This window comes from Salmo salar, chromosome ssa01 (assembly GCF_905237065.1).
Source record: "Salmo salar chromosome ssa01, Ssal_v3.1, whole genome shotgun sequence".
In the NCBI taxonomy this organism is placed as follows: domain Eukaryota; kingdom Metazoa; phylum Chordata; class Actinopteri; order Salmoniformes; family Salmonidae; genus Salmo; species Salmo salar.
The window spans coordinates 103547682-103570023 of record NC_059442.1 but is presented as its reverse complement, the minus strand read 5'-3'; the positions used below and the strand labels follow the sequence as shown (position 1 = coordinate 103570023).

Sequence of the window (22342 nt, the reverse complement as noted above, 5' to 3'; positions counted from 1 at the left end):
GTATCTAACAGTGCAGTAGTGTCTAACAGTGCAGTAGTATCTAACAGTGCAGTAGTATCTAACAGTGCAGTAGTATCTAACAGTGCAGTAGTATCTAACAGTGCAGTAGTGTATAACAGTGCAGTAGTATCTAACAGTGCAGTAGTGTCTAACAGTGCAGTAGTATCTAACAGTGCAGTAGTATCTAACAGTGCAGTAGTATCTAACAGTGCAGTAGTGTCTAACAGTGCAGTAGTGTCTAACAGTGCAGTAGTGTCTAACAGTGCAGTAGTGTCTAACAGTGCAGTAGTATCTAACAGTGCAGTAGTGTCTAACAGTGCAGTAGTGTCTAACAGTGCAGTAGTATCTAACAGTGCAGTAGTGTAAAACAGTGCAGTAGCATCTAACAGTGCAGTAGCGTCTAACAGTGCAGTAGTATCTAACAGTGCAGTAGTATCTAACAGTGCAGTAGTATCTAACAGTGCAGTAGTATCTAACAGTGCAGTAGTATCTAACAGTGCAGTAGCATCTAACAGTGCAGTAGCATCTAACAGTGCAGTAGCGTCTAACAGTGCAGTAGTGTATAACAGTGCTGTAGTGTCTAACAGTGCAGTAGTGTCTAACAGTGCAGTAGTGTCTAACAGTGCAGTAGTATCTAACAGTGCAGTAGTGTCTAACAGTGCAGTAGCGTCTAACAGTGCAGTAGCGTCTAACAGTGCAGTAGCGTCTAACAGTGCAGTAGCGTATAACAGTGCTGTAGTGTCTAACAGTGCAGTAGTGTCTAACAGTGCAGTAGTGTCTAACAGTGCAGTAGCGTCTAACAGTGCAGTAGCGTCTAACAGTGCAGTAGTATCTAACAGTGCAGTAGTGTCTAACAGTGCAGTAGTATCTAACAGTGCAGTAGTGTCTAACAGTGCAGTAGTGTCTAACAGTGCAGTAGTATCTAACAGTGCAGTAGTGTATAACAGTGCAGTAGTGTATAACAGTGCAGTAGTATCTAACAGTGCAGTAGTGTCTAACAGTGCAGTAGTGTCTAACAGTGCAGTAGTATCTAACAGTGCAGTTGTATCTAACAGTGCAGTAGTGTATAACAGTGCAGTAGTATCTAACAGTGCAGTAGTATCTAACAGTGCAGTAGTGTCTAACAGTGCAGTAGTGTCTAACAGTGCAGTAGTATCTAACAGTGCAGTAGTATCTAACAGTGCAGTAGTATCTAACAGTGCAGTAGTATCTAACAGTGCAGTAGTATCTAACAGTGCAGTAGTGTCTAACAGTGCAGTAGTATCTAACAGTGCAGTAGTGTCTAACAGTGCAGTAGTGTATAACAGTGCAGTAGTGTCTAACAGTGCAGTAGTATCTAACAGTGCAGTAGTGTCTAACAGTGCAGTAGTATCTAACAGTGCAGTAGTGTCTAACAGTGCAGTAGTATCTAACAGTGCAGTTGTGTCTAACAGTGCAGTAGTGTCTAACAGTGCAGTAGTATCTAACAGTGCAGTAGTATCTAACAGTGCAGTAGTGTCTAACAGTGCAGTAGTGTCTAACAGTGCAGTAGTATCTAACAGTGCAGTAGTATCTAACAGTGCAGTAGTGTATAACAGTGCAGTAGTGTCTAACAGTGCAGTAGTGTCTAACAGTGCAGTAGTATCTAACAGTGCAGTAGTATCTAACAGTGCAGTAGTGTATAACAGTGCAGTAGTATCTAACAGTGCAGTAGTGTCTAACAGTGCAGTAGTGTCTAACAGTGCAGTAGTGTCTAACAGTGCAGTAGTGTCTAACAGTGCAGTAGTGTATAACAGTGCAGTAGTATCTAACAGTGCAGTAGTGTCTAACAGTGCAGTAGTGTCTAACAGTGCACTAGTATCTAACAGTGCAGTAGTGTCTAACAGTGCAGTAGTGTCTAACAGTGCTGTAGTATCTAACAGTGCAGTAGTATCTAACAGTGCAGTAGTATCTAACAGTGCAGTAGTATCTAACAGTGCAGTAGTGTCTAACAGTGCACTAGTATCTAACAGTGCAGTAGTATCTAACAGTGCAGTAGTGTCTAACAGTGCACTAGTATCTAACAGTGCAGTAGTGTCTAACAGTGCAGTAGTATCTAACAGTGCAGTAGTATCTAACAGTGCAGTAGTGTCTAACAGTGCAGTAGTATCTAACAGTGCAGTAGTATCTAACAGTGCAGTAGTGTCTAACAGTGCAGTAGTGTCTAACAGTGCAGTAGTATCTAACAGTGCAGTAGTATCTAACAGTGCAGTAGTATCTAACAGTGCAGTAGTATCTAACAGTGCAGTAGTGTCTAACAGTGCAGTAGTGTCTAACAGTGCAGTAGTATCTAACAGTGCAGTAGTGTCTAACAGTGCAGTAGTGTCTAACAGTGCAGTAGTATCTAACAGTGCAGTAGTATCTAACAGTGCAGTAGTGTCTAACAGTGCTGTAGTGTCTAACAGTGCAGTAGTATCTAACAGTGCAGTAGTGTCTAACAGTGCTGTAGTATCTAACAGTGCAGTAGTGTCTAACAGTGCTGTAGTGTCTAACAGTGCAGTAGTATCTAACAGTGCAGTAGTGTCTAACAGTGCAGTAGTGTATAACAGTGCAGTAGTGTATAACAGTGCAGTAGTATCTAACAGTGCAGTAGTGTCTAACAGTGCAGTAGTGTCTAACAGTGCAGTAGTGTATAACAGTGCAGTAGTATCTAACAGTGCAGTAGTATCTAACAGTGCAGTAGTATCTAACAGTGCAGTAGTATCTAACAGTGCAGTAGTGTATAACAGTGCAGTAGTATCTAACAGTGCAGTAGTATCTAACAGTGCAGTAGTATCTAACAGTGCAGTAGTATCTAACAGTGCAGTAGTGTCTAACAGTGCAGTAGTATCTAACAGTGCAGTAGTATCTAACAGTGCAGTAGTATCTAACAGTGCAGTAGTATCTAACAGTGCAGTAGTGTCTAACAGTACAGTAGTGTCTAACAGTGCAGTAGTATCTAACAGTGCAGTAGTATCTAACAGTGCAGTAGTATCTAACAGTGCAGTAGTATCTAACAGTGCAGTAGTGTCTAACAGTGCAGTAGTATCTAACAGTGCAGTAGTATCTAACAGTGCACTAGTATCTAACAGTGCAGTAGTGTCTAACAGTGCAGTAGTATCTAACAGTGCAGTAGTATCTAACAGTGCAGTAGTGTATAACAGTGCAGTAGTATCTAACAGTGCAGTAGTGTCTAAAAATGATTCACAAAATACACACAAAACTAAAATTAAAAGAATGGAATTAACAAATATATTCATTTTAGATTGAGCAATATCGGAGTGGCATTGACTAAAATACAGTAGAATATAATACAGTATATACATATGAAATAAGTAAAGCAGTATGTAAACATTATTAAAGTGACTAGTGTTCCATCATTACAGTGGCCAGTGATTCCATGTCTATGTACCTGTATATACGGCAGCAGGGTTGAGTAACCGGGTGGTAGCTGACTAGTGATGGCTATTTAACAGTCTGATGGCCTTGGGATAGAAGCTGTTATTCAGTCTCTCGGTCCAGCTTTGATGCACCTGTACTGACCTCTCCTTCTGGATGATAGCAGGGTGAACAGGCAGTGGCTCAGGTGGTTGATGTTCTGATGATCTTTTTGGCCTGTAATATCGGGTGCTGTAGGTGTCCTGGAGGGCAGGTAGAAATGTTATTGAGTCACCATGGTCATGTTACTTCTGGGGACACTGGAGCAAAACCAAAAGGACTGTTTCTTATTGGACACGTACAAAGATAGTACTTCTTGTTTCACTCCGTTATTGAAGGTTTTCTTCCATTTTGTGTCTACTTAATACTTCCCTGTTTCACTCTGTTATGGAGGGTTTTCTTCCAGGTTGTACCTACTTAATACTTCCCTGTTTCACTCTGTTATGAAGGGTTTTCTTCCATTTTGTGTCTACTTAATACTTCCCTGTTTCACTCTGTTATGAAGGGTTTTCTTCCATTTTGTGTCTACTTAATACTTCCTGTTTCACTCTGTTATGGAGGGTTTTCTTCCAGGTTGTACCTACTTAATACTTCCCTGTTTCACTCTGTTATGAAGGGTTTTCTTCCATTTTGTGTCTACTTAATACTTCCCTGTTTCACTCTGTTATGAAGGGTTTTCTTCCATTTTGTGTCTACTTAATACTTCCTGTTTCACTCTGTTATGGAGGGTTTTCTTCCATTTTGTGTCTACTTAATACTTCCCTGTTTCACTCTGTTATGGAGGGTTTTCTTCCATGTTGTTCCTACTTAATACTTCCCTGTTTCACTCTGTTATGGTGGGTTTTCTTCCATTTTGTGCCTACTTAATACAACCCACTTACTGTGTTGGAGGAGAGGGGTGAATGAATGAACTTCAGTACTGTAAATTCTTTACATTGCACAAACCTAGCAAAAGCTTAGAACCACAGATTTCCTTCAAACTTAAAACCTGTTCTCCTGTAGATACTCTGTGGTTAGTTTAGCGCTGTCTTGCAGCCGTTTAGCTTTGCCTCAGATCACACACTGATGACAGACAGCAGTAGATACTCTGTGGTTAGTTTAGCGCTGTCTTGCAGCCGTTTAGCTTTGCCTCAGATCACACACTGATGACAGACAGCACATACACTGAGTAGTGGAGAGGAGACCGGGGGCTACACACACAGACACACCCACACCCACCCACACCCACCCACACCCACACACACACACACACACACACACACACACACACACACACACACACACACACACACACACACACACACACACACACACACACACACACACACACACACACACACACACACACACACACACACTAGCTAGCTTTATTATTACAGATCTATAATTCATCACTCGTCCCCTTGAACCCTCCGTGGCACACACACACACGGATACTCACACACAAACACACACACATTAAAAAGCAGACACATACACACCCCATCCCACGCCCTGGCCCCATAAACGCTAGTCAGGGAGGACTATCCAGACTATCTCTGGTATATCCAGGCTACTCCTCAAGCGATCAGGATGTTGTAGCTGCTGCTGCTAGCCTCCATCTCTTTAAATCAATGTGTGCTGCTACACTATTTCCCCAGATACACAAGTTAGACTCCGGCCCAAATGGCACCTTATTCATTATATAGTGCATTACTTTTTACCTGAGCTCTATGAGCCCTTAGGTGGGGCACTATAGAGGATAGGGTGCCATTTGGGACTCACTTAGTGTTTGAATCTTCAGAGGCAGGAGGGTTAAACAAGTGTTACTGCTCTCCTCTTTTGTTAAGTGATCACCAGGCAGCCCCAGATATTGATCTCTCTGTGTAGTGATCACCAGGCAGCCCCAGATATTGATCTCTCTGTGTAGTGATCACCAGGCAGCCCCAGATATTGATCTCTCCGTGTAGTGATCACCAGGCAGCCCCAGATATTGATCTCTCTGTGTAGTGATCACCAGGCAGCCCCAGATATTGATCTCTCCGTGTAGTGATCACCAGGCAGCCCCAGGTATTGATCTCTCTGTGTAGTGATCACCAGGCAGCCCCAGATATTGATCTCTCTGTGTAGTGATCACCAGGCAGCCCCAGATATTGATCTCTCCATGAAGTGATCACCAGGCAGCCCCAGATATTGATCTCTCCATGTAGTGATCACCAGGCAGCCCCAGATATTGATCTCTCCATGTAGTGATCACCAGGCAGCCCCAGATATTGATCTCTCCATGTAGTGATCACCAGGCAGCCCCAGATATTGATCTCTCCATGTAGTGATCACCAGGCATCCCCAGATATTGATCTCTCCATGTAGTGATCACCAGGCAGCCCCAGATATTGATCTCTCCATGTAGTGATCACCAGGCAGCCCCAGATATTGATCTCTCCGTGTAGTGATCACCAGGCAGCCACAGATATTGATCTCTCTGTGTAGTGATCACCAGGCAGGCTCAGATATTGATCTCTCCATGTAGTGATCACCAGGCAGCCCCAGATATTGATCTCTCCATGTAGTGATCACCAGGCAGCCCCAGATATTGATCTCTCTGTGTAGTGATCACCAGGCAGGCCCAGATATTGATCTCTCCATGTAGTGATCACCAGGCAGCCCCAGATATTGATCTCGCCATGTAGTGATCACCAGGCAGCCCTGATATTGATCTCTCCGTGTAGTGATCACCAGGCAGCCCCAGATATTGATATCTCCCATGTAGTGATCACCAGGCAGCCCCAGATATTGATCTCTCCGTGTAGTGATCACCAGGCAGCCCCAGATATTGATCTCTCCATGTAGTGATCACCAGGCAGCCCCAGATATTGATCTCTCTGTGTAGTGATCACCAGGCAGCCCCAGATATTGATCTCTCCATGTAGTGATCACCAGGCAGCCCCAGATATTGATCTCTCCATGTAGTGATCACCAGGCAGCCCCAGATATTGATCTCTCTGTGTAGTGATCACCAGGCAGCCCCAGATATTGATCTCTCTGTGTAGTGATCACCAGGCAGCCCCAGATATTGATCTCTCTGTGTAGTGATCACCAGGCAGCCCCAGATATTGATCTCTCCATGTAGTGATCACCAGGCAGCCCCAGATATTGATCTCTCCGTGTAGAGACCACCAGGCAGCCCCAGATATTGATCTCTCCGTGTAGTGATCACCAGGCAGCCCCAGATATTGATCTCTCCATGTAGTGATCACCAGGCAGCCCCAGATATTGATCTCTTTGTGTAGTGATCACCAGGCAGCCCCAGATATTGATCTCTCTGTGTAGTGATCACCAGGCAGCCCCAGATATTGATCTCTCCATGTAGTGATCACCAGGCAGCCCCAGATATTGATCTCTCCATGTAGTGATCACCAGGCAGCCCCAGATATTGATCTCTCCATGTAGTGATCACCAGGCAGCCCCAGATATTGATCTCTCTGTGTAGTGATCACCAGGCAGCCCCAGATATTGATCTCTCTGTGTAGTGATCACCAGGCAGCCCCAGATATTAATCTCTCTGTGTAGTGATCACCAGGCAGCCCCAGATATTGATCTCTCCGTGTAGTGATCACCAGGCAGCCTCAGATATTGATCTCTCTGTGTAGTGATCACCAGGCAGCCCCAGATATTGATCTCTCCGTGTAGTGATCACCAGGCAGCCCCAGATATTGATCTCTCCATGTAGTGATCACCAGGCAGCCCCAGATATTGATCTCTCTGTGTAGTGATCACCAGGCAGCCCCAGATATTGATCTCTCTGTGTAGTGATCACCAGGCAGCCTCAGATATTGATCTCTCCGTGTAGTGACCACCAGGCAGCCCCAGATATTGATCTCTCCGTGTAGTGATCACCAGGCAGCCCCAGATATTGATCTCTCCATGTAGTGATCACCAGGCAGCCCCAGATATTGATCTCTCTGTGTAGTGATCACCAGGCAGCCCCAGATATTGATCTCTCCATGTAGTGATCACCAGGCAGCCCCAGATATTGATCTCTCCATGTAGTGATCACCAGGCAGCCCCAGATATTGATCTCTCCATGTAGTGATCACCAGGCAGCCCCAGATATTGATCTCTCTGTGTAGTGATCACCAGGCTGCCCCAGATATCTCTCCCATGTTGCATTTAGGGGCTTAACAAAGTAATACTGTCTGCCTGGTCCAGGCCTACAGGACTGACTGTTAGACTAGAGGCACAGAAAACACTCAGGCACACACGCACACACACACACACACACACGCGCACACGCGCACACGCGCACACACACACACACACACACACACACACACACACACACACACACACACACACACACACACACAGACACACACACACACACACACACACAGCCCGAGACCTTTAGGAGTGTGTAAGGCTAGAAGCCATGAGGCAGGGTGTTAACGGAGAAGATACCTGGCTCTGACTGAGATGTGTGTGTTTGCAGGGTGTCCCCTATGTGGAGGGCAATGGGATGAGCAGTCTGTATAAACTGCAGGTAAGAACTTCACTGTACTCATCCTCATCACCTTGGTGAGTCAGGTGTTGCCGACGATGCAACTAGCATCACAGTGCTAGTCAACAGTTGTATAGTTGACATGTTACTCATAGTCTGTTGATTGTTGAGCATCGGTAGGGTGACCTTCAAAGTAAAGATTACCACATTCCCCTATATACTGTAGGCTGCTGTAGATACCATATCATCAGATACCATGTAATCGGATAACATATCATCAGATACCATGTAATCAGATACCGTGTCATCAGATACCGTGTCATCAGATACCGTGTCATCAGATACCGTGTCATCAGATACCGTGTCATCAGATATCGTGTCATCAGATACCGTGTCATCAGATACCCTGTAATCAGATACCATGTCATCATTGTGTTGAATGTTATGATGATAATACTAGTTTCTCCACAGAGTGGAGGAGCCATCTCAGGACCCCCTGGAGCACCAGGTGCACCAGTAAGTATCTCATCATCTACTGTCTCATCATCCATCCTCCTACTGTATCATCCTCCTTCTGTCTAATCATCCTGCTGTCTCATCATCCTACTGTCTCATCATCCTACTGTCTCATCCTCCTACTGTATCATCCTACTTCTGTCTAATCATCCTGCTGTCTCATCATTCTACTGTCTCATCATCCTACTGTCTCATCCTCCTACTGTCTCATCATCCTCATGTCTCATCATCCATCCTCCTACGGTATCATCATCCTACAGTCTCATCATCCTACTGTCTCATCATCTACTGTCTCATCATCCATCCTCCTACTGTATCATCCTACTTCTGTCTAATCATCCTGCTGTCTCATCATCCTACTGTCTCATCATCCTACTGTCTCATCATCCATCCTCCTACTGTATCATCCTACTTCTGTCTAATCATCCTGCTGTCTCATCATCCTACTGTCTCATCATCCTACTGTCTCATCATCCTGCTGTCTCATCATCCTGCTGTCTCATCATCCTACTGTCTCATCATCCTGCTGTCTCATCATCCTGCTGTCTCATCATCCTACTGTCTCATCATCCTACTGTCTCATCATCCATCCTCCTACTGTATCATCATCCTACTGTCTCATCATCCTGCTGTCTCATCATCCTACTGTCTCATCATCCTACTGTCTCAACATCCATCATCCTACTGTCTCATCCTCCTTCTGTCTCATCCTCCTTCTCTCTCAGCATCCTACTGTCTCATCATCCTACTGTCTCATCATCCATCATCCTTCTGTCTCATCATCCTTCTGTCTCATCATCCTACTGTCTCATCATCCTAATATCTCATCATCCATTATCCTACTGTCTCATCATCCTACTGTCTCATCATCCATCATCCTACTGTCTCATCATCCTTCTGTCTCATCATCCTGCTGTCTCATCATCCTGCTGTCTCATCATCCTACTGTATCATCATCCTGCTGTCTCATCATCCTGCTGTCTCATCATCCTACTGTCTCATCATCCTACTGTCTCATCATCCATCCTCCTACTGTATCATCATCCTACTGTCTCATCATCCTGCTGTCTCATCATCCTACTGTCTCATCATCCTACTGTCTCAACATCCATCATCCTACTGTCTCATCCTCCTTCTGTCTCATCCTCCTTCTCTCTCAGCATCCTACTGTCTCATCATCCTTCTGTCTCATCATCCTACTGTCTCATCATCCATCCTACTACTGTATCATCCTACTTCTGTCTAATCATCCTGCTGTCTCATCATCCTACTGTCTCATCATCCTACTGTCTCATCATCCTGCTGTCTCATCATCCTGCTGTCTCATCATCCTACTGTATCATCATCCTGCTGTCTCATCATCCTGCTGTCTCATCATCCTGCTGTCTCATCATCCTACTGTCTCATCATCCATCCTCCTACTGTATCATCATCCTACTGTCTCATCATCCTGCTGTCTCATCATCCTACTGTCTCATCATCCTACTGTCTCAACATCCATCATCCTACTGTCTCATCCTCCTTCTGTCTCATCCTCCTTCTCTCTCAGCATCCTACTGTCTCATCATCCTTCTGTCTCATCATCCTACTGTCTCATCATCCATCATCCTTCTGTCTCATCATCCTTCTGTCTCATCATCCTACTGTCTCATCATCCTAATATCTCATCATCCATTATCCTACTGTCTCATCATCCTACTGTCTCATCATCCATCATCCTACTGTCTCATCATCCTTCTGTCTCATCATCCTACTGTCTCATCATCCATCATCCTACTGCCTCATCATCCTACTGTCTCATCATCCTACTGTCTCATCATCCTACTGTCTCATCATCCTACTGTCTCATCATCCTACTGTCTCATCATCCTGCTGTCTCATCCAACTACTGTCTCATCATCCTACTGTCTCATCATCCTACTGTCTCATCATCCATCATCCTGCTGTCTCATCATCAGACAAGATTAGTTTATTTATTCAGATGGGCCAAATCCCAACTTGAAATCCAAGCATGCAGATACTTTTAAGCACGCAAACATGTGTACTGTACTGTACTGTACTGTACTGTCAGGAGCCAGACATGTATTCAGATCCTGTGTACTGTACTGTACTGTACTGTACTGTCAGGAACCAGACATGTATTCAGATCCAGTGTACTGTACTGTACTGTACTGTACTGTAAGGAACCGGATATGTATTCAGATCATGTGTACTGTACTGTACTGTACTGTCAGGAACCAGATATGTATTCAGATCCTGTGTACTGTACTGTACTGTCAGGAACCAGATATGTATTCAGATCCTGTGTACTGTACTGTACTGTACTGTACTGTACTGTCAGGAACCAGACATGTATTCAGATCCAGTGTACTGTACTGTACTGTACTGTACTGTAAGGAACCGGATATGTATTCAGATCATGTGTACTGTACTGTACTGTACTGTACTGTCAGGAACCAGATATGTATTCAGATCCTGTGTACTGTACTGTACTGTCAGGAACCAGATATGTATTCAGATCCTGTGTACTGTACTGTACTGTACTGTACTGTCAGGAACCAGATATGTATTCAGATTCTGTGTACTCTTCTGTACTGTACTGTACTGTACTGTACTGTCAGGAACCAGATATGTATTCAGATCCTGTGTACTGTACTGTACTGTCAGGATCCAGATATGTATTCAGATCCTGTGTACTGTACTGTACTGTACTGTCAGGAACCAGATATGTATTCAGATTCTGTGTACTGTACTGTACTGTACTGTACTGTCAGGAACCAGATATGTATTCAGATCCTGTGTACTGTACTGTACTGTACTGTACTGTCAGGAACCAGATATGTATTCAGATCCTGTGTACTGTACTGTACTGTACTGTCAGGAACCAGATATGTATTCAGATTCTGTGTACTGTACTGTACTGTACTGTCAGGAACCAGATATGTATTCAGATCCTGTGTACTGTACTGTACTGTACTGTACTGTCAGGAACCAGATATGTATTCAGATCCTGTGTACTGTACTGTACTGTACTGTACTGTACTGTACTGTACTGTACTTTAAGGAACCAGATATGTATTCAGATCCTGTGTACTGTACTGTACTGTACTGTACTGTACTGTACTGTACTGTACTGTCAGGAACCAGATATGTATTCAGATCCTGTGTACTGTACTGTACTGTCAGGGTCTGAAACGCACAGGCCATACTTTATCATCCTAAGAGCAGCTGTCATCTCCTTCACTGTCTCCAGCCTTCCAGTTAGACTCAGTCATGTTCAGTGAGAGCTCACTGGTGGGGAGAAACTGACAGAGAGAGACTGACAGATAGAGAGAGAGACTGTGTGTGTGTGTGTGTCAGAGAGAGAGAGAGAGAAAGAGAGAGAGAGAGAGAACACACTGAGCAGTGGCCTGACTCTGTTCTCTCTGCATTGTGCGTCTGTGGCGAGGTGTGGTGACCTGATTTACTTATCAAAACCACTGAGCTCTGCCCTTATCAGTCTGTCTGTAATCTACCTACAACCCTAGGAGACTTTACCTCTTCCATCATAACACACAGACACTCCGCTCACAGGACCCGTAGGGGTCCACAAAGAGAACTCAGAAAAACTGGTCAACTGTTTTGCACACAATGGGCAGCCTACCCAGGGACCACAGTAGAACCTCTGGGGAGCATTGCTCTGTGCTGTCTGTCTGTCTGTCTGTCTGTCTGTCTGTCTGTCTGTCTGTCTGTCTGTCTGTCTGTCTGTCTGTCTGTCTGTCTGTCTGTCTGTCTGTCTGTCTGTCTGTCTGCATCTAACATGTACTGTACTGCTGAGGATATTACTGAATGTTAAATATATTACCTGTCAGGTATATTAACTGTTTGTAATGTACACTTGCTAAATGTATTTTTCTTAAATGTAATGTATTTAATGTCAATTGTAATAGTTTATAATGTTATTTTAGGTCTGAGTTGGACCCTGGGAAGATTAGCTGTCGCCATGGCATCAGCTAACAGGGATCCTAATGAAACATTCAATTCATTCTAGAAGAATTAAGAAATAATTACAATTACGAGTTAAAATGGAGAACAATGAAAGCAACAGGCCACAGTAAATTATACAATATGTCCATTTTAGTTTAGTTCCGATTAGATTTTGCTGTTTGTTTTATGTCTCTAATTGTTTAAATTTTTTGCACGCTGTTAACTTTTATTGACAATAAGTCTGACTTTATGACTATAACTGTACAGCTGCCAGTGTATATAAACAGTACAGTCATATCCTGTATTAAACTTGACACTTACCAAAAGTTAAAGTAATTGATGCTAAAAGTCTTAACAACAAAAATGCAATTTCTCTGTTAACCCAGTTAAAAATCTCTTAAAGGGTTTTAGAAGGGCCTCCCAAGTGACGCAGCGATCTAAGGCACTGGATCGCAATGCTTGAAGCGTCACTACAGACCCGGGTTCGATCCCAGGCTGTGTAACAACCACCCATGAACGGAAGTCCCATAGGACAGCGCACAATTGGCCCAGCGTCGTCCTGGTTAGGGGAGGGTTTGGCCCAGCGTCGTCCTGGTTAGGAGAGGGTTTGGCCCAGCGTCGTCCTGGTTAGGAGAGGGTTTGGCCCAGCGTCGTCCTGGTTAGGGGAAGGTTTGGCCCAGCGTCGTCCTGGTTAGGAGAGGGTTTGGCCCAGCGTCGTCCTGGTTAGGAGAGGGTTTGGCCCAGCGTCGTCCTGGTTAGGAGAGGGTTTGGTCCAGCGTCGTCCTGGTTAGGGGAGGGTTTGGCCCAGCGTCGTCCTGGTTAGGGGAGGGTTTGGCCCAGCGTCGTCCTGGTTAGGGGAGGGTTTGGCCCAGCGTCGTCCTGGTTAGGGGAGGGTTTGGCCCAGCGTCGTCCTGGTTAGGGGAGGGTTTGGCCCAGCGTCGTCCTGGTTAGGGGAGGGTTTGGCCCAGCGTCGTCCTGGTTAGGGGAGGGTTTGGCCCAGCGTCGTCCTGGTTAGGGGAGGGTTTGGCCGGGGGGGCGTTACTTGGCTTATCTCACTCTAGCGACTCCTTGTAGCAGGCCGGGCGCCTGCAGGCTGACTATGGTCGTCAGGTGAACGGTGTTTCCTCCGACACGTTGGTGCAGCTGACTTCCGGGTTAAGCGGGCGGGTGTTAAGAAGTGCGGTTTGGCGGGTCATGTTTCGGAGGACGCATGACTCAACCATTGCCTCCCGAGCCTGTTGGGGAGTTGCAGCGATGAGACAAGATCGAAATTGGGGAGAAAAAGGGGGTAAAAATCAAATGTCTTAAAAGATTTAATACATTTCTTATGTCTTATGTAAAAGGTCTACTGTATATGACTTTGTAATTGGAGTGATTGCCTTCCACTGTCTCTTTCTTCTGTATAGGGCCCCAAAGGAGACGAGGGAAGAGTGGTGAGTTTAAATCTTTTCATTCTAGGGAATATATTTTATTGAAAGTGTTTCTCACCTGTTTTCATATGCAGTCCAACAGAGCTAACAAAGGCGACTTAGGTGAGGGAGCTTTACAACACATCTGGGTTCAAATACTATTTGAAATCATTTCAAGTACTTTATCTGGGCTTGATTGAGTTTGACTGGCACAATGGAACCAATAGAAGGGTCACAGAACTGCAAAACCCTCCCACCCTGCACTGCCGACAGGCTAAAGCAAACACTGAACGTATTTGAAAGATTTCAAACAGTATTTGAACTCAGGTCGGTTCTCCAATACAGTCTCTATGGTTCACTTCAACATAAGTCCCTCCACTCTGGAGCTGGGAACACAAAATAAAATAATGATCACGTCTCCTCTTGCACAATCAAATGACTGTTCTATATTGTCTTGCCTGTGGGAGACAATGAACCCTCTTTGCTCTCTGTAATGTCTACTGTAACTCCCACGCACACACACACACACATTAAGAGAGAGAGAGAGAGAGAGAGAGAGAGAGAGAGAGAGAGAGAGAGAGAGACACACACGGTCTCTCTCTCACACACACACATACATACACACACACTCTGTCTCTCTCTCTTTCTCTCACACACACATACACACACACACTCTGTGTCTCTCTCTTTCTCTCTCTCACACACACACACACACACACACACACTGTCTCTCACTGTCTCAATCTCTCACACACACATTAACACACACACACAGACTGTTTCGGACACACAAACACACACACACACACACAAGCACAAACAGACTCTCTCAGACACACAAATACATACACACACACACACACATACAGACAGACTGTCTCAGACAGACACACACACACACACACACACACACACACAGACTGACTGACTCTCTCAGACACACAAACACACACACACACACACACACACACCGAGGAATGGAAACAATACAACTCCTCTCTTCTGGTATCAACTTGAATTCTCCATCTCTCTCTCTGTCCTCGTGGGGCCAATTGCATTCTTTATTGTTTTGCTGCGGTGTGATTTTTCACTGGGGATGTTCATTTGACATTTGAATAAATTGTGCAAGCTGCGGTTCCTGGTGCTGCGGCTCGGTCGGTGGAATTGCCCCAATCCGTCTCGTGCACGCACGCACACGCACACGCACACGCACACTCAGACACAGACTCAGACACACACACGCACACACAGACACACACGCACACACAGACACACGCACACACGCACACACAGACACACGCACACAGACACACGCACACACACACACACAGACACACGCACACACAGACACACGCACACACAGACACACACACCCCCCCACACACACACACACACACGCGCACACGCACACGCACACACACACACGTACACACAGACACACACACACACGCACACACAGACACACGCACACACAGACACACGCACACCCCCCCCACACACACACACACGCGCACACGCACACACACACGTACACACACGCACACACAGACAAACGCACACACAGACACACGCACACACAGACACACGCACACCCCCCCACACACACACACACACACACACACACACACACGTACACACACACACACACACACACAGACACACGCACACACAGACACACGCACACACAGACACACGCACACACTCACACACGCACACGCACACACAGACACAGACACACGCACACACAGACACAGACACACGCACACACAGACACACTCACACACGCACACGCACACACAGACACACGCACACACAGACACACTCACACACGCACACACAGACACACGCACACACAGACACACGCACACGCACACACAGACACACGCACACGCACACACAGACACACGCACACACAGACACACGCACACACAGACACACGCACACACAGACACACGCACACACAGACACAGACACACACACACACAGACACGCACACACACAGACACACACACAGACACACAGACACGTACACACACACACATAGACAGACACACACACACATACACACACACGCACAGACACACACAGAAACACTCACACACAGACACACACTCACACACAGACACACACTCACACACACCAAATTGCCCCAATCCGTCTCACCACAGCTGATCCCCGGCGGCGATCCCAATCTGTCCCGTTCCACTCTAGCCACACTATGTTATTCATGACAATCTACATGTGTGATAATTACCTGCCCCATCCATCTATGTCAGAGCAGAGGACAGAGCAGGCCTTGGCCCTACAGTAGTGTGTAATACCGTTTTTCCATGGCACATACAGTAGAGCAAGACCAGACCAATAGAAGGGGGAGAAGGGATGTGTATTTCTACTGTAGTAAAGGAGTCAGACCAGACCAATAGAAGGGGAGAAGGGATGTGTATTTCTACTGTAGTAAAGGAGTCAGACCAGACCAATAGAAGGGGAGAAGGGATGTGTATTTCTACTGTAGTAAAGGAGACAGACCAGACCAATAGAAGGGGGAGAAGGGATGTGTATTTCTACTGTAGTAAAGGAGTCAGACCAGACCAATAGAAGGGGGAGAAGGGATGTGTATTTCTACTGTAGTAAAGGAGTCAGACCAGACCAATAGAAGGGGGAGAAGGGATGTGTATTTCTACTGTAGTAAAGGAGTCAGACCAGACCAATAGAAGGGATGTGTATTTCTACTGTAGTAAAGGAGTCAGACCAGACCAATAGAAGGGATGTGTATTTCTACTGTAGTAAAGGAGACAGACCAGACCAATAGAAGGGGGAGAAGGGATGTGTATTTCTACTGTAGTAAAGGAGTCAGACCAGACCAATAGAAGGGGGAGAAGGGATGTGTATTTCTACTGTAGTAAAGGAGTCAGACCAGACCAATAGAAGGGATGTGTATTTCTACTGTAGTAAAGGAGACAGACCAGATCAATAGAAGGGGGAGAAGGGATGTGTATTTCTACTGTAGTAAAGGAGACAGACCAGACCAATAGAAGGGATGTGTATTTCTACTGTAGTAAAGGAGACAGACCAGACCAATAGAAGGGATGTGTATTTCTACTGTAGTAAAGGAGAAAGACCCAAATAAGCTGCTGACTGCCTGCAATGAGAGATAAATCTAGTCCTATAGACAGTTCTATCTTGAAGTAAAAACATATCATCATCAGTCTACTGTTTTGAAAGGTGATCTCCTATACCAACATACCTTGTTCTCCATCCTTCACTCCATACTCCATCTTTCTCTCTCTCTCCCTCTCTCACACTCTTTTTCTCTCTCTCCCCCTCTCTCTCTCTCTCCCTCGCTCTCTCTCTCCCTCTCTCTCTCACACTCTTTTTCTCTCTCTCTCCCTCTCTCACACTCTTTTTCTCTCTCTCCCCCTCTCTCTCTCTCTCACTCGCTCTCTCTCTCTCCCTCTCTCTCTCACACTCTTTTTCTCTCTCTCTCCCTCTCTCTCTCTCGCTCTCTCCCTCACTCTCTGTCTTTCTCTCTCTCTCTCTCTTCTCTCTCTCTCTCTCTCTCTCTCTCTCTCTCTCTCTCTCTCTCTCTCTCTCTCTCTCTCTCTCTCTCTCTCTGTCCTAGACTAACTACTCTGTGTTATGTTCCAGGGAGATCCTGGATCCATGGGTTTACCTGGACTAGAAGGACTACCTGGAGCCAAGGTAAGCCACATACAGCCCTCCTGTAGCCTTTATACACTACTGAGCCAAGCCAAGCCAAGCCAAGCCAAGCCAAGCCAAGCCAAGCCAAGCCAAGCCAAGCCAAGCCGTACTGGGCCACACAGCTGAGCCGGCCGAACAGACCATCCTCATCCTGCATGACCTCCCCAGATTACAGTTAGGCAATAAGGTATGAGGGGGTGTGGTGTATGGCCATTATACCACGTCTAAGGGCTGTTCTGGATACAGCCGTTTGCCGTGGTACGTTGGCCATATACCACAAATCCCCAAGGTGCCTTATTACCAAGGTAATTAGAGCAGTGAAGAAAGTGTAATAGCTACCATGACACTACCATCAGTAACATACTGTAACATACTGATGTAGACGACCTTGATATGGGGGTTACAGCTCTATGTGTCTGTGTAACATCCCTCACACCTCTAGGTCTTAATCTAGATGTCAAGGTTAGCACGCGCTCTGTCTGTCCTTCCTTCAGGGAGCTGTCGTCAAAGAGTTATGGCGATATCGTTCCGACACACACACACCTCATATTACAGACAAATGGCCAAGTGCTCAACACTGCTGCTTTTATTTGACATGAAAGGTTAAGGAGAGTTTGTTTATGATAGATCCACACTTCAACAAGAGGTTAAGTATGTCTGAATACAACTACATGGAATAGAATAGAAGAGTCTCAGAATGGGCTTTGAAAGACAAGTCCTAAGAGATGCATAAACATAACCATGATGCTTCTCTATGGAGCTTCTCTGTCTGTCTCTGTTCTAGTTTCAAACCTCATGGTGATTTGGTTTATACATTATATAGTTGTATAAGTAGTTCTATGTCTATTTCAGTTATATAACGAACATGTATCTTGTCCTGTAGGGTGAAGTGCTGTAGACTTGACTTATATACTGTAACAAGGCTGTATGTTGCTATATGTTTGAGTTGTATAAAAGGCTGTATGTTGCTATAGGTTTGAGTTGTAAAACAAGGCTGTATGTTGCTGTGGGTTTGAGATGTAAAACAAGGCTGTATGTTGCTATAGGTTTGAGTTGTATAAAAGGCTGTATGTTGCTATAGGTTTGAGTTGTATTAAAGGCTGTATGTTGCTGTGGGTTTGAGTTGTAAAACAAGGCTGTATGTTGCTATAGGTTTGAGTTGTATAAAAGGCTGAATGTTGCTGTAGGTTTGAGTTGTATAAAAGGCTGTATGTTGCTGTAGGTTTGAGTTGTATAAAAGGCTGTATGTTGCTGTAGGTTTGAGTTGTATAAAAGGCTGTATGTTGCTGTAGGTTTGAGTTGTATAAAAGGCTGTATGTTGCTGTAGGTTTGAGTTGTATTAAAGGCTGTATGTTGCTATAGGTTTGAGTTGTATAAAAGGCTGTATGTTGCTATAGGTTTGAGTTGTATAAAAGGCTGTATGTTGCTGTAGGTTTGAGTTGTATAAAAGGCTGTATGTTGCTATAGGTTTGAGTTGTATAAAAGGCTGTATGTTGCTATAGGTTTGACTTGTATAAAAGGCTGTATGTTGCTATAGGTTTGAGTTGTATAAAAGGCTGTATGTTGCTGTAGGTTTGAGTTGTATAAAAGGCTGTATGTTGCTGTAGGTTTGAGTTGTATAAAAGGCTGTATGTTGCTATAGGTTTGAGTTGTATAAAAGGCTGTATGTTGCTATAGGTTTGAGTTGTATAAAAGGCTGTATGTTGCTGTAGGTTTGAGTTGTGTAAAAGGCTGTATGTTGCTGTAGGTTTGAGTTGTATTAAAGGCTGTATGTTGCTATAGGTTTGAGTTGTATAAAAGGCTGTATGTTGCTGTAGGTTTGAGTTGTATAAAAGGCTGTACGTTGCTATAGGTTTGAGTTGTATAAAAGGCTGTATATTGCTGTAGGTTTGAGTTGTATTAAAGGCTGTATGTTGCTGTGGGTTTGAGTTGTATAAAAGGCTGTATGTTGCTGTAGGTTTGAGTTGTAAAACAAGGCTGTATGTTGCTATAGGTTTGAGTTGTATAAAAGGCTGAATGTTGCTGTAGGTTTGAGTTGTATTAAAGGCTGTATGTTGCTATAGGTTTGAGTTGTATAAAAGGCTGTATGTTGCTGTAGGTTTGAGTTGTATAAAAGGCTGTATGTTGCTGTAGGTTTGAGTTGTATAAAAGGCTGTATGTTGCTGTAGGTTTGAGTTGTATAAAAGGCTGTATGTTGCTGTAGGTTTGAGTTGTATTAAAGGCTGTATGTTGCTATAGGTTTGAGTTGTATAAAAGGCTGTATGTTGCTATAGGTTTGAGTTGTATAAAAGGCTGTATGTTGCTGTAGGTTTGAGTTGTATAAAAGGCTGTATGTTGCTATAGGTTTGAGTTGTATTAAAGGCTGTATGTTGCTATAGGTTTGAGTTGTATAAAAGGCTGTATGTTGCTGTAGGTTTGAGTTGTATAAAAGGCTGTACGTTGCTATAGGTTTGAGTTGTATAAAAGGCTGTATATTGCTGTAGGTTTGAGTTGTATTAAAGGCTGTATGTTGCTGTGGGTTTGAGTTGTATAAAAGGCTGTATGTTGCTGTAGGTTTGAGTTGTATAAAAGGCTGTATGTTGCTATAGGTTTGAGTTGTATAAAAGGCTGTATGTTCCTGTAGGTTTGAGTTGTATAAAAGGCTGTATGTTGCTATAGGTTTGAGTTGTATAAAAGGCTGTATGTTGCTATAGGTTTGAGTTGTATAAAAGGCTGTATGTTGCTATAGGTTTGAGTTGTATAAAAGGCTGTATGTTGCTATAGGTTTGAGTTGTATAAAAGGCTGTATGTTGCTGTGGGTTTGAGTTGTATAAAAGGCTGTATGTTGCTGTAGGTTTGAGTTGTATAAAAGGCTGTATGTTGCTGTAGGTTTGAGTTGTATAAAAGGCTGTATGTTGCTGTAGGTTTGAGTTGTATAAAAGGCTGTATGTTGCTGTAGGTTTGAGTTGTATAAAAGGCTGTATGTTGCTGTGGGTTTGAGTTGTATAAAAGGCTGTATGTTGCTATAGGTTTGAGTTGTATAAAAGGCTGTATGTTGCTATAGGTTTGAGTTGTATAAAAGGCTGTATCTTGCTGTGGGTTTGAGTTGTATAAAAGGCTGTATGTTGCTATAGGTTTGAGTTGTATAAAAGGCTGTATGTTGCTATAGGTTTGAGTTGTATTAAAGGCTGTATGTTGCTATAGGTTTGAGTTGTTTAAAAGGCTGTATGTTGCTGTAGGTTTGAGTTGTTTAAAAGGCTGTATGTTGCTGTGGGTTTGAGTTGTATAAAAGGCTGTATGTTGCTATAGGTTTGAGTTGTATAAAAGGCTGTATGTTGCTGTAGGTTTGAGTTGTATAAAAGGCTGTATGTTGCTGTGGGTTTGAGTTGTATAAAAGGCTGTATGTTGCTATAGGTTTGAGTTGTATAAAAGGCTGTATGTTGCTATAGGTTTGAGTTGTATAAAAGGCTGTATGTTGCTGTAGGTTTGAGTTGTATAAAAGGCTGTATGTTGCTATAGGTTTGAGTTGTATAAAAGGCTGTATGTTGCTATAGGTTTGAGTTGTATAAAAGGCTGTATGTTGCTGTAGGTTTGAGTTGTTTAAAAGGCTGTATGTTGCTGTGGGTTTGAGTTGTATAAAAGGCTGTATGTTGCTATAGGTTTGAGTTGTATAAAAGGCTGTATGTTGCTATAGGTTTGAGTTGTATAAAAGGCTGTATGTTGCTATAGGTTTGAGTTGTATAAAAGGCTGTATGTTGCTATAGGTTTGAGTTGTATAAAAGGCTGTATGTTGCTGTGGGTTTGAGTTGTATAAAAGGCTGAATGTTGCTATAGGTTTGAGTTGTATAAAAGGCTGTATGTTGCTATAGGTTTGAGTTGTATAAAAGGCTGTATGTTGCTGTGGGTTTGAGTTGTATAAAAGGCTGTATGTTGCTGTAGGTTTGAGTTGTATAAAAGGCTGTATGTTGCTGTAGGTTTGAGTTGTATAAAAGGCTGTATGTTGCTGTAGGTTTGAGTTGTATAAAAGGCTGTATGTTGCTGTAGGTTTGAGTTGTATTAAAGGCTGTATGTTGCTATAGGTTTGAGTTATAAAACAAGGCTGTATTTTGTCCTGTAGGGTGATCTGGGGATGCCTGGAACCCCTGGACTACCTGGGCCTTCAGTAAGTAGTACTTTTAATGATCTGCACACAACAGAAGGATGCCGTGAATCTTCCATTTGTTCACGCTCTTTTGCTGCACTTGATGCTGGCTACAGAAAACATCATGGCTATCTGAGGAAATTAAAACATGTCATAGACATTGACTTCCCAAATCTATAAGAAATGACAGACAGAACACAGTGGTACTGTAGTACTATCCCCAGTGAACAAAGCTTCATATGAACAGATGTAATACTATACCCAGTGAACAGTCCTTCAGATGTAATACTATACCCAGTGAAGAGTCCTTCAGATGTAATACTATACCCAGTGAACAGTCCTTCAGATGTAATACTATACCCAGTGAACAGTCTTCAGATGTAATACTATACCCAGTGAACAGTCTTCAGATGTAATACTATACCCAGTGAATAGTCTTCAGATGTAATACTATACCCAGTGAACAGTCCTTCAGATGTAATACTGTACCCAGTGAACAGTCCTTCAGATGTAATACTATACCCAGTGAACAGTCCTTCAGATGTAATACTATACCCAGTGAACAGTACATCAGATGTAATACTGTACCCAGGGAACAGTCTTCAGATGTAATACTATACCCAGTGAACAGTCCTTCAGATGTAATACTATACCCAGTGAACAGTCCTTCATATGTAATACTGTACCCAGTGAACAGTCCTTCAGATGTACTACTATACC

At 44.0% G+C, this 22342-nt stretch overlaps 1 protein-coding gene across 8 annotated transcripts in view; it reads left to right on the top strand.

The window, feature by feature from the left end:
- Positions 1-22342, top strand: part of LOC106595326 (collagen alpha-1(XIX) chain) — a 252114-nt gene that overhangs the window by 195649 nt on the left and 34123 nt on the right. For all 8 annotated transcript variants that reach the window (XR_006756828.1, XM_045687095.1, XM_045687093.1 and 5 more), the window contains 5 exons: positions 7904-7954; positions 8384-8428; positions 13801-13827; positions 17449-17502; positions 21599-21643. Coding sequence is in view for 7 of the 8 variants with exons in the window: in XM_045687095.1 (XP_045543051.1) it covers positions 7904-7954; positions 8384-8428; positions 13801-13827; positions 17449-17502; positions 21599-21643 (222 nt within the window). In the remaining variant the exon portion in view is untranslated. The remainder of the gene's footprint in view (positions 1-7903; positions 7955-8383; positions 8429-13800; positions 13828-17448; positions 17503-21598; positions 21644-22342) is intronic.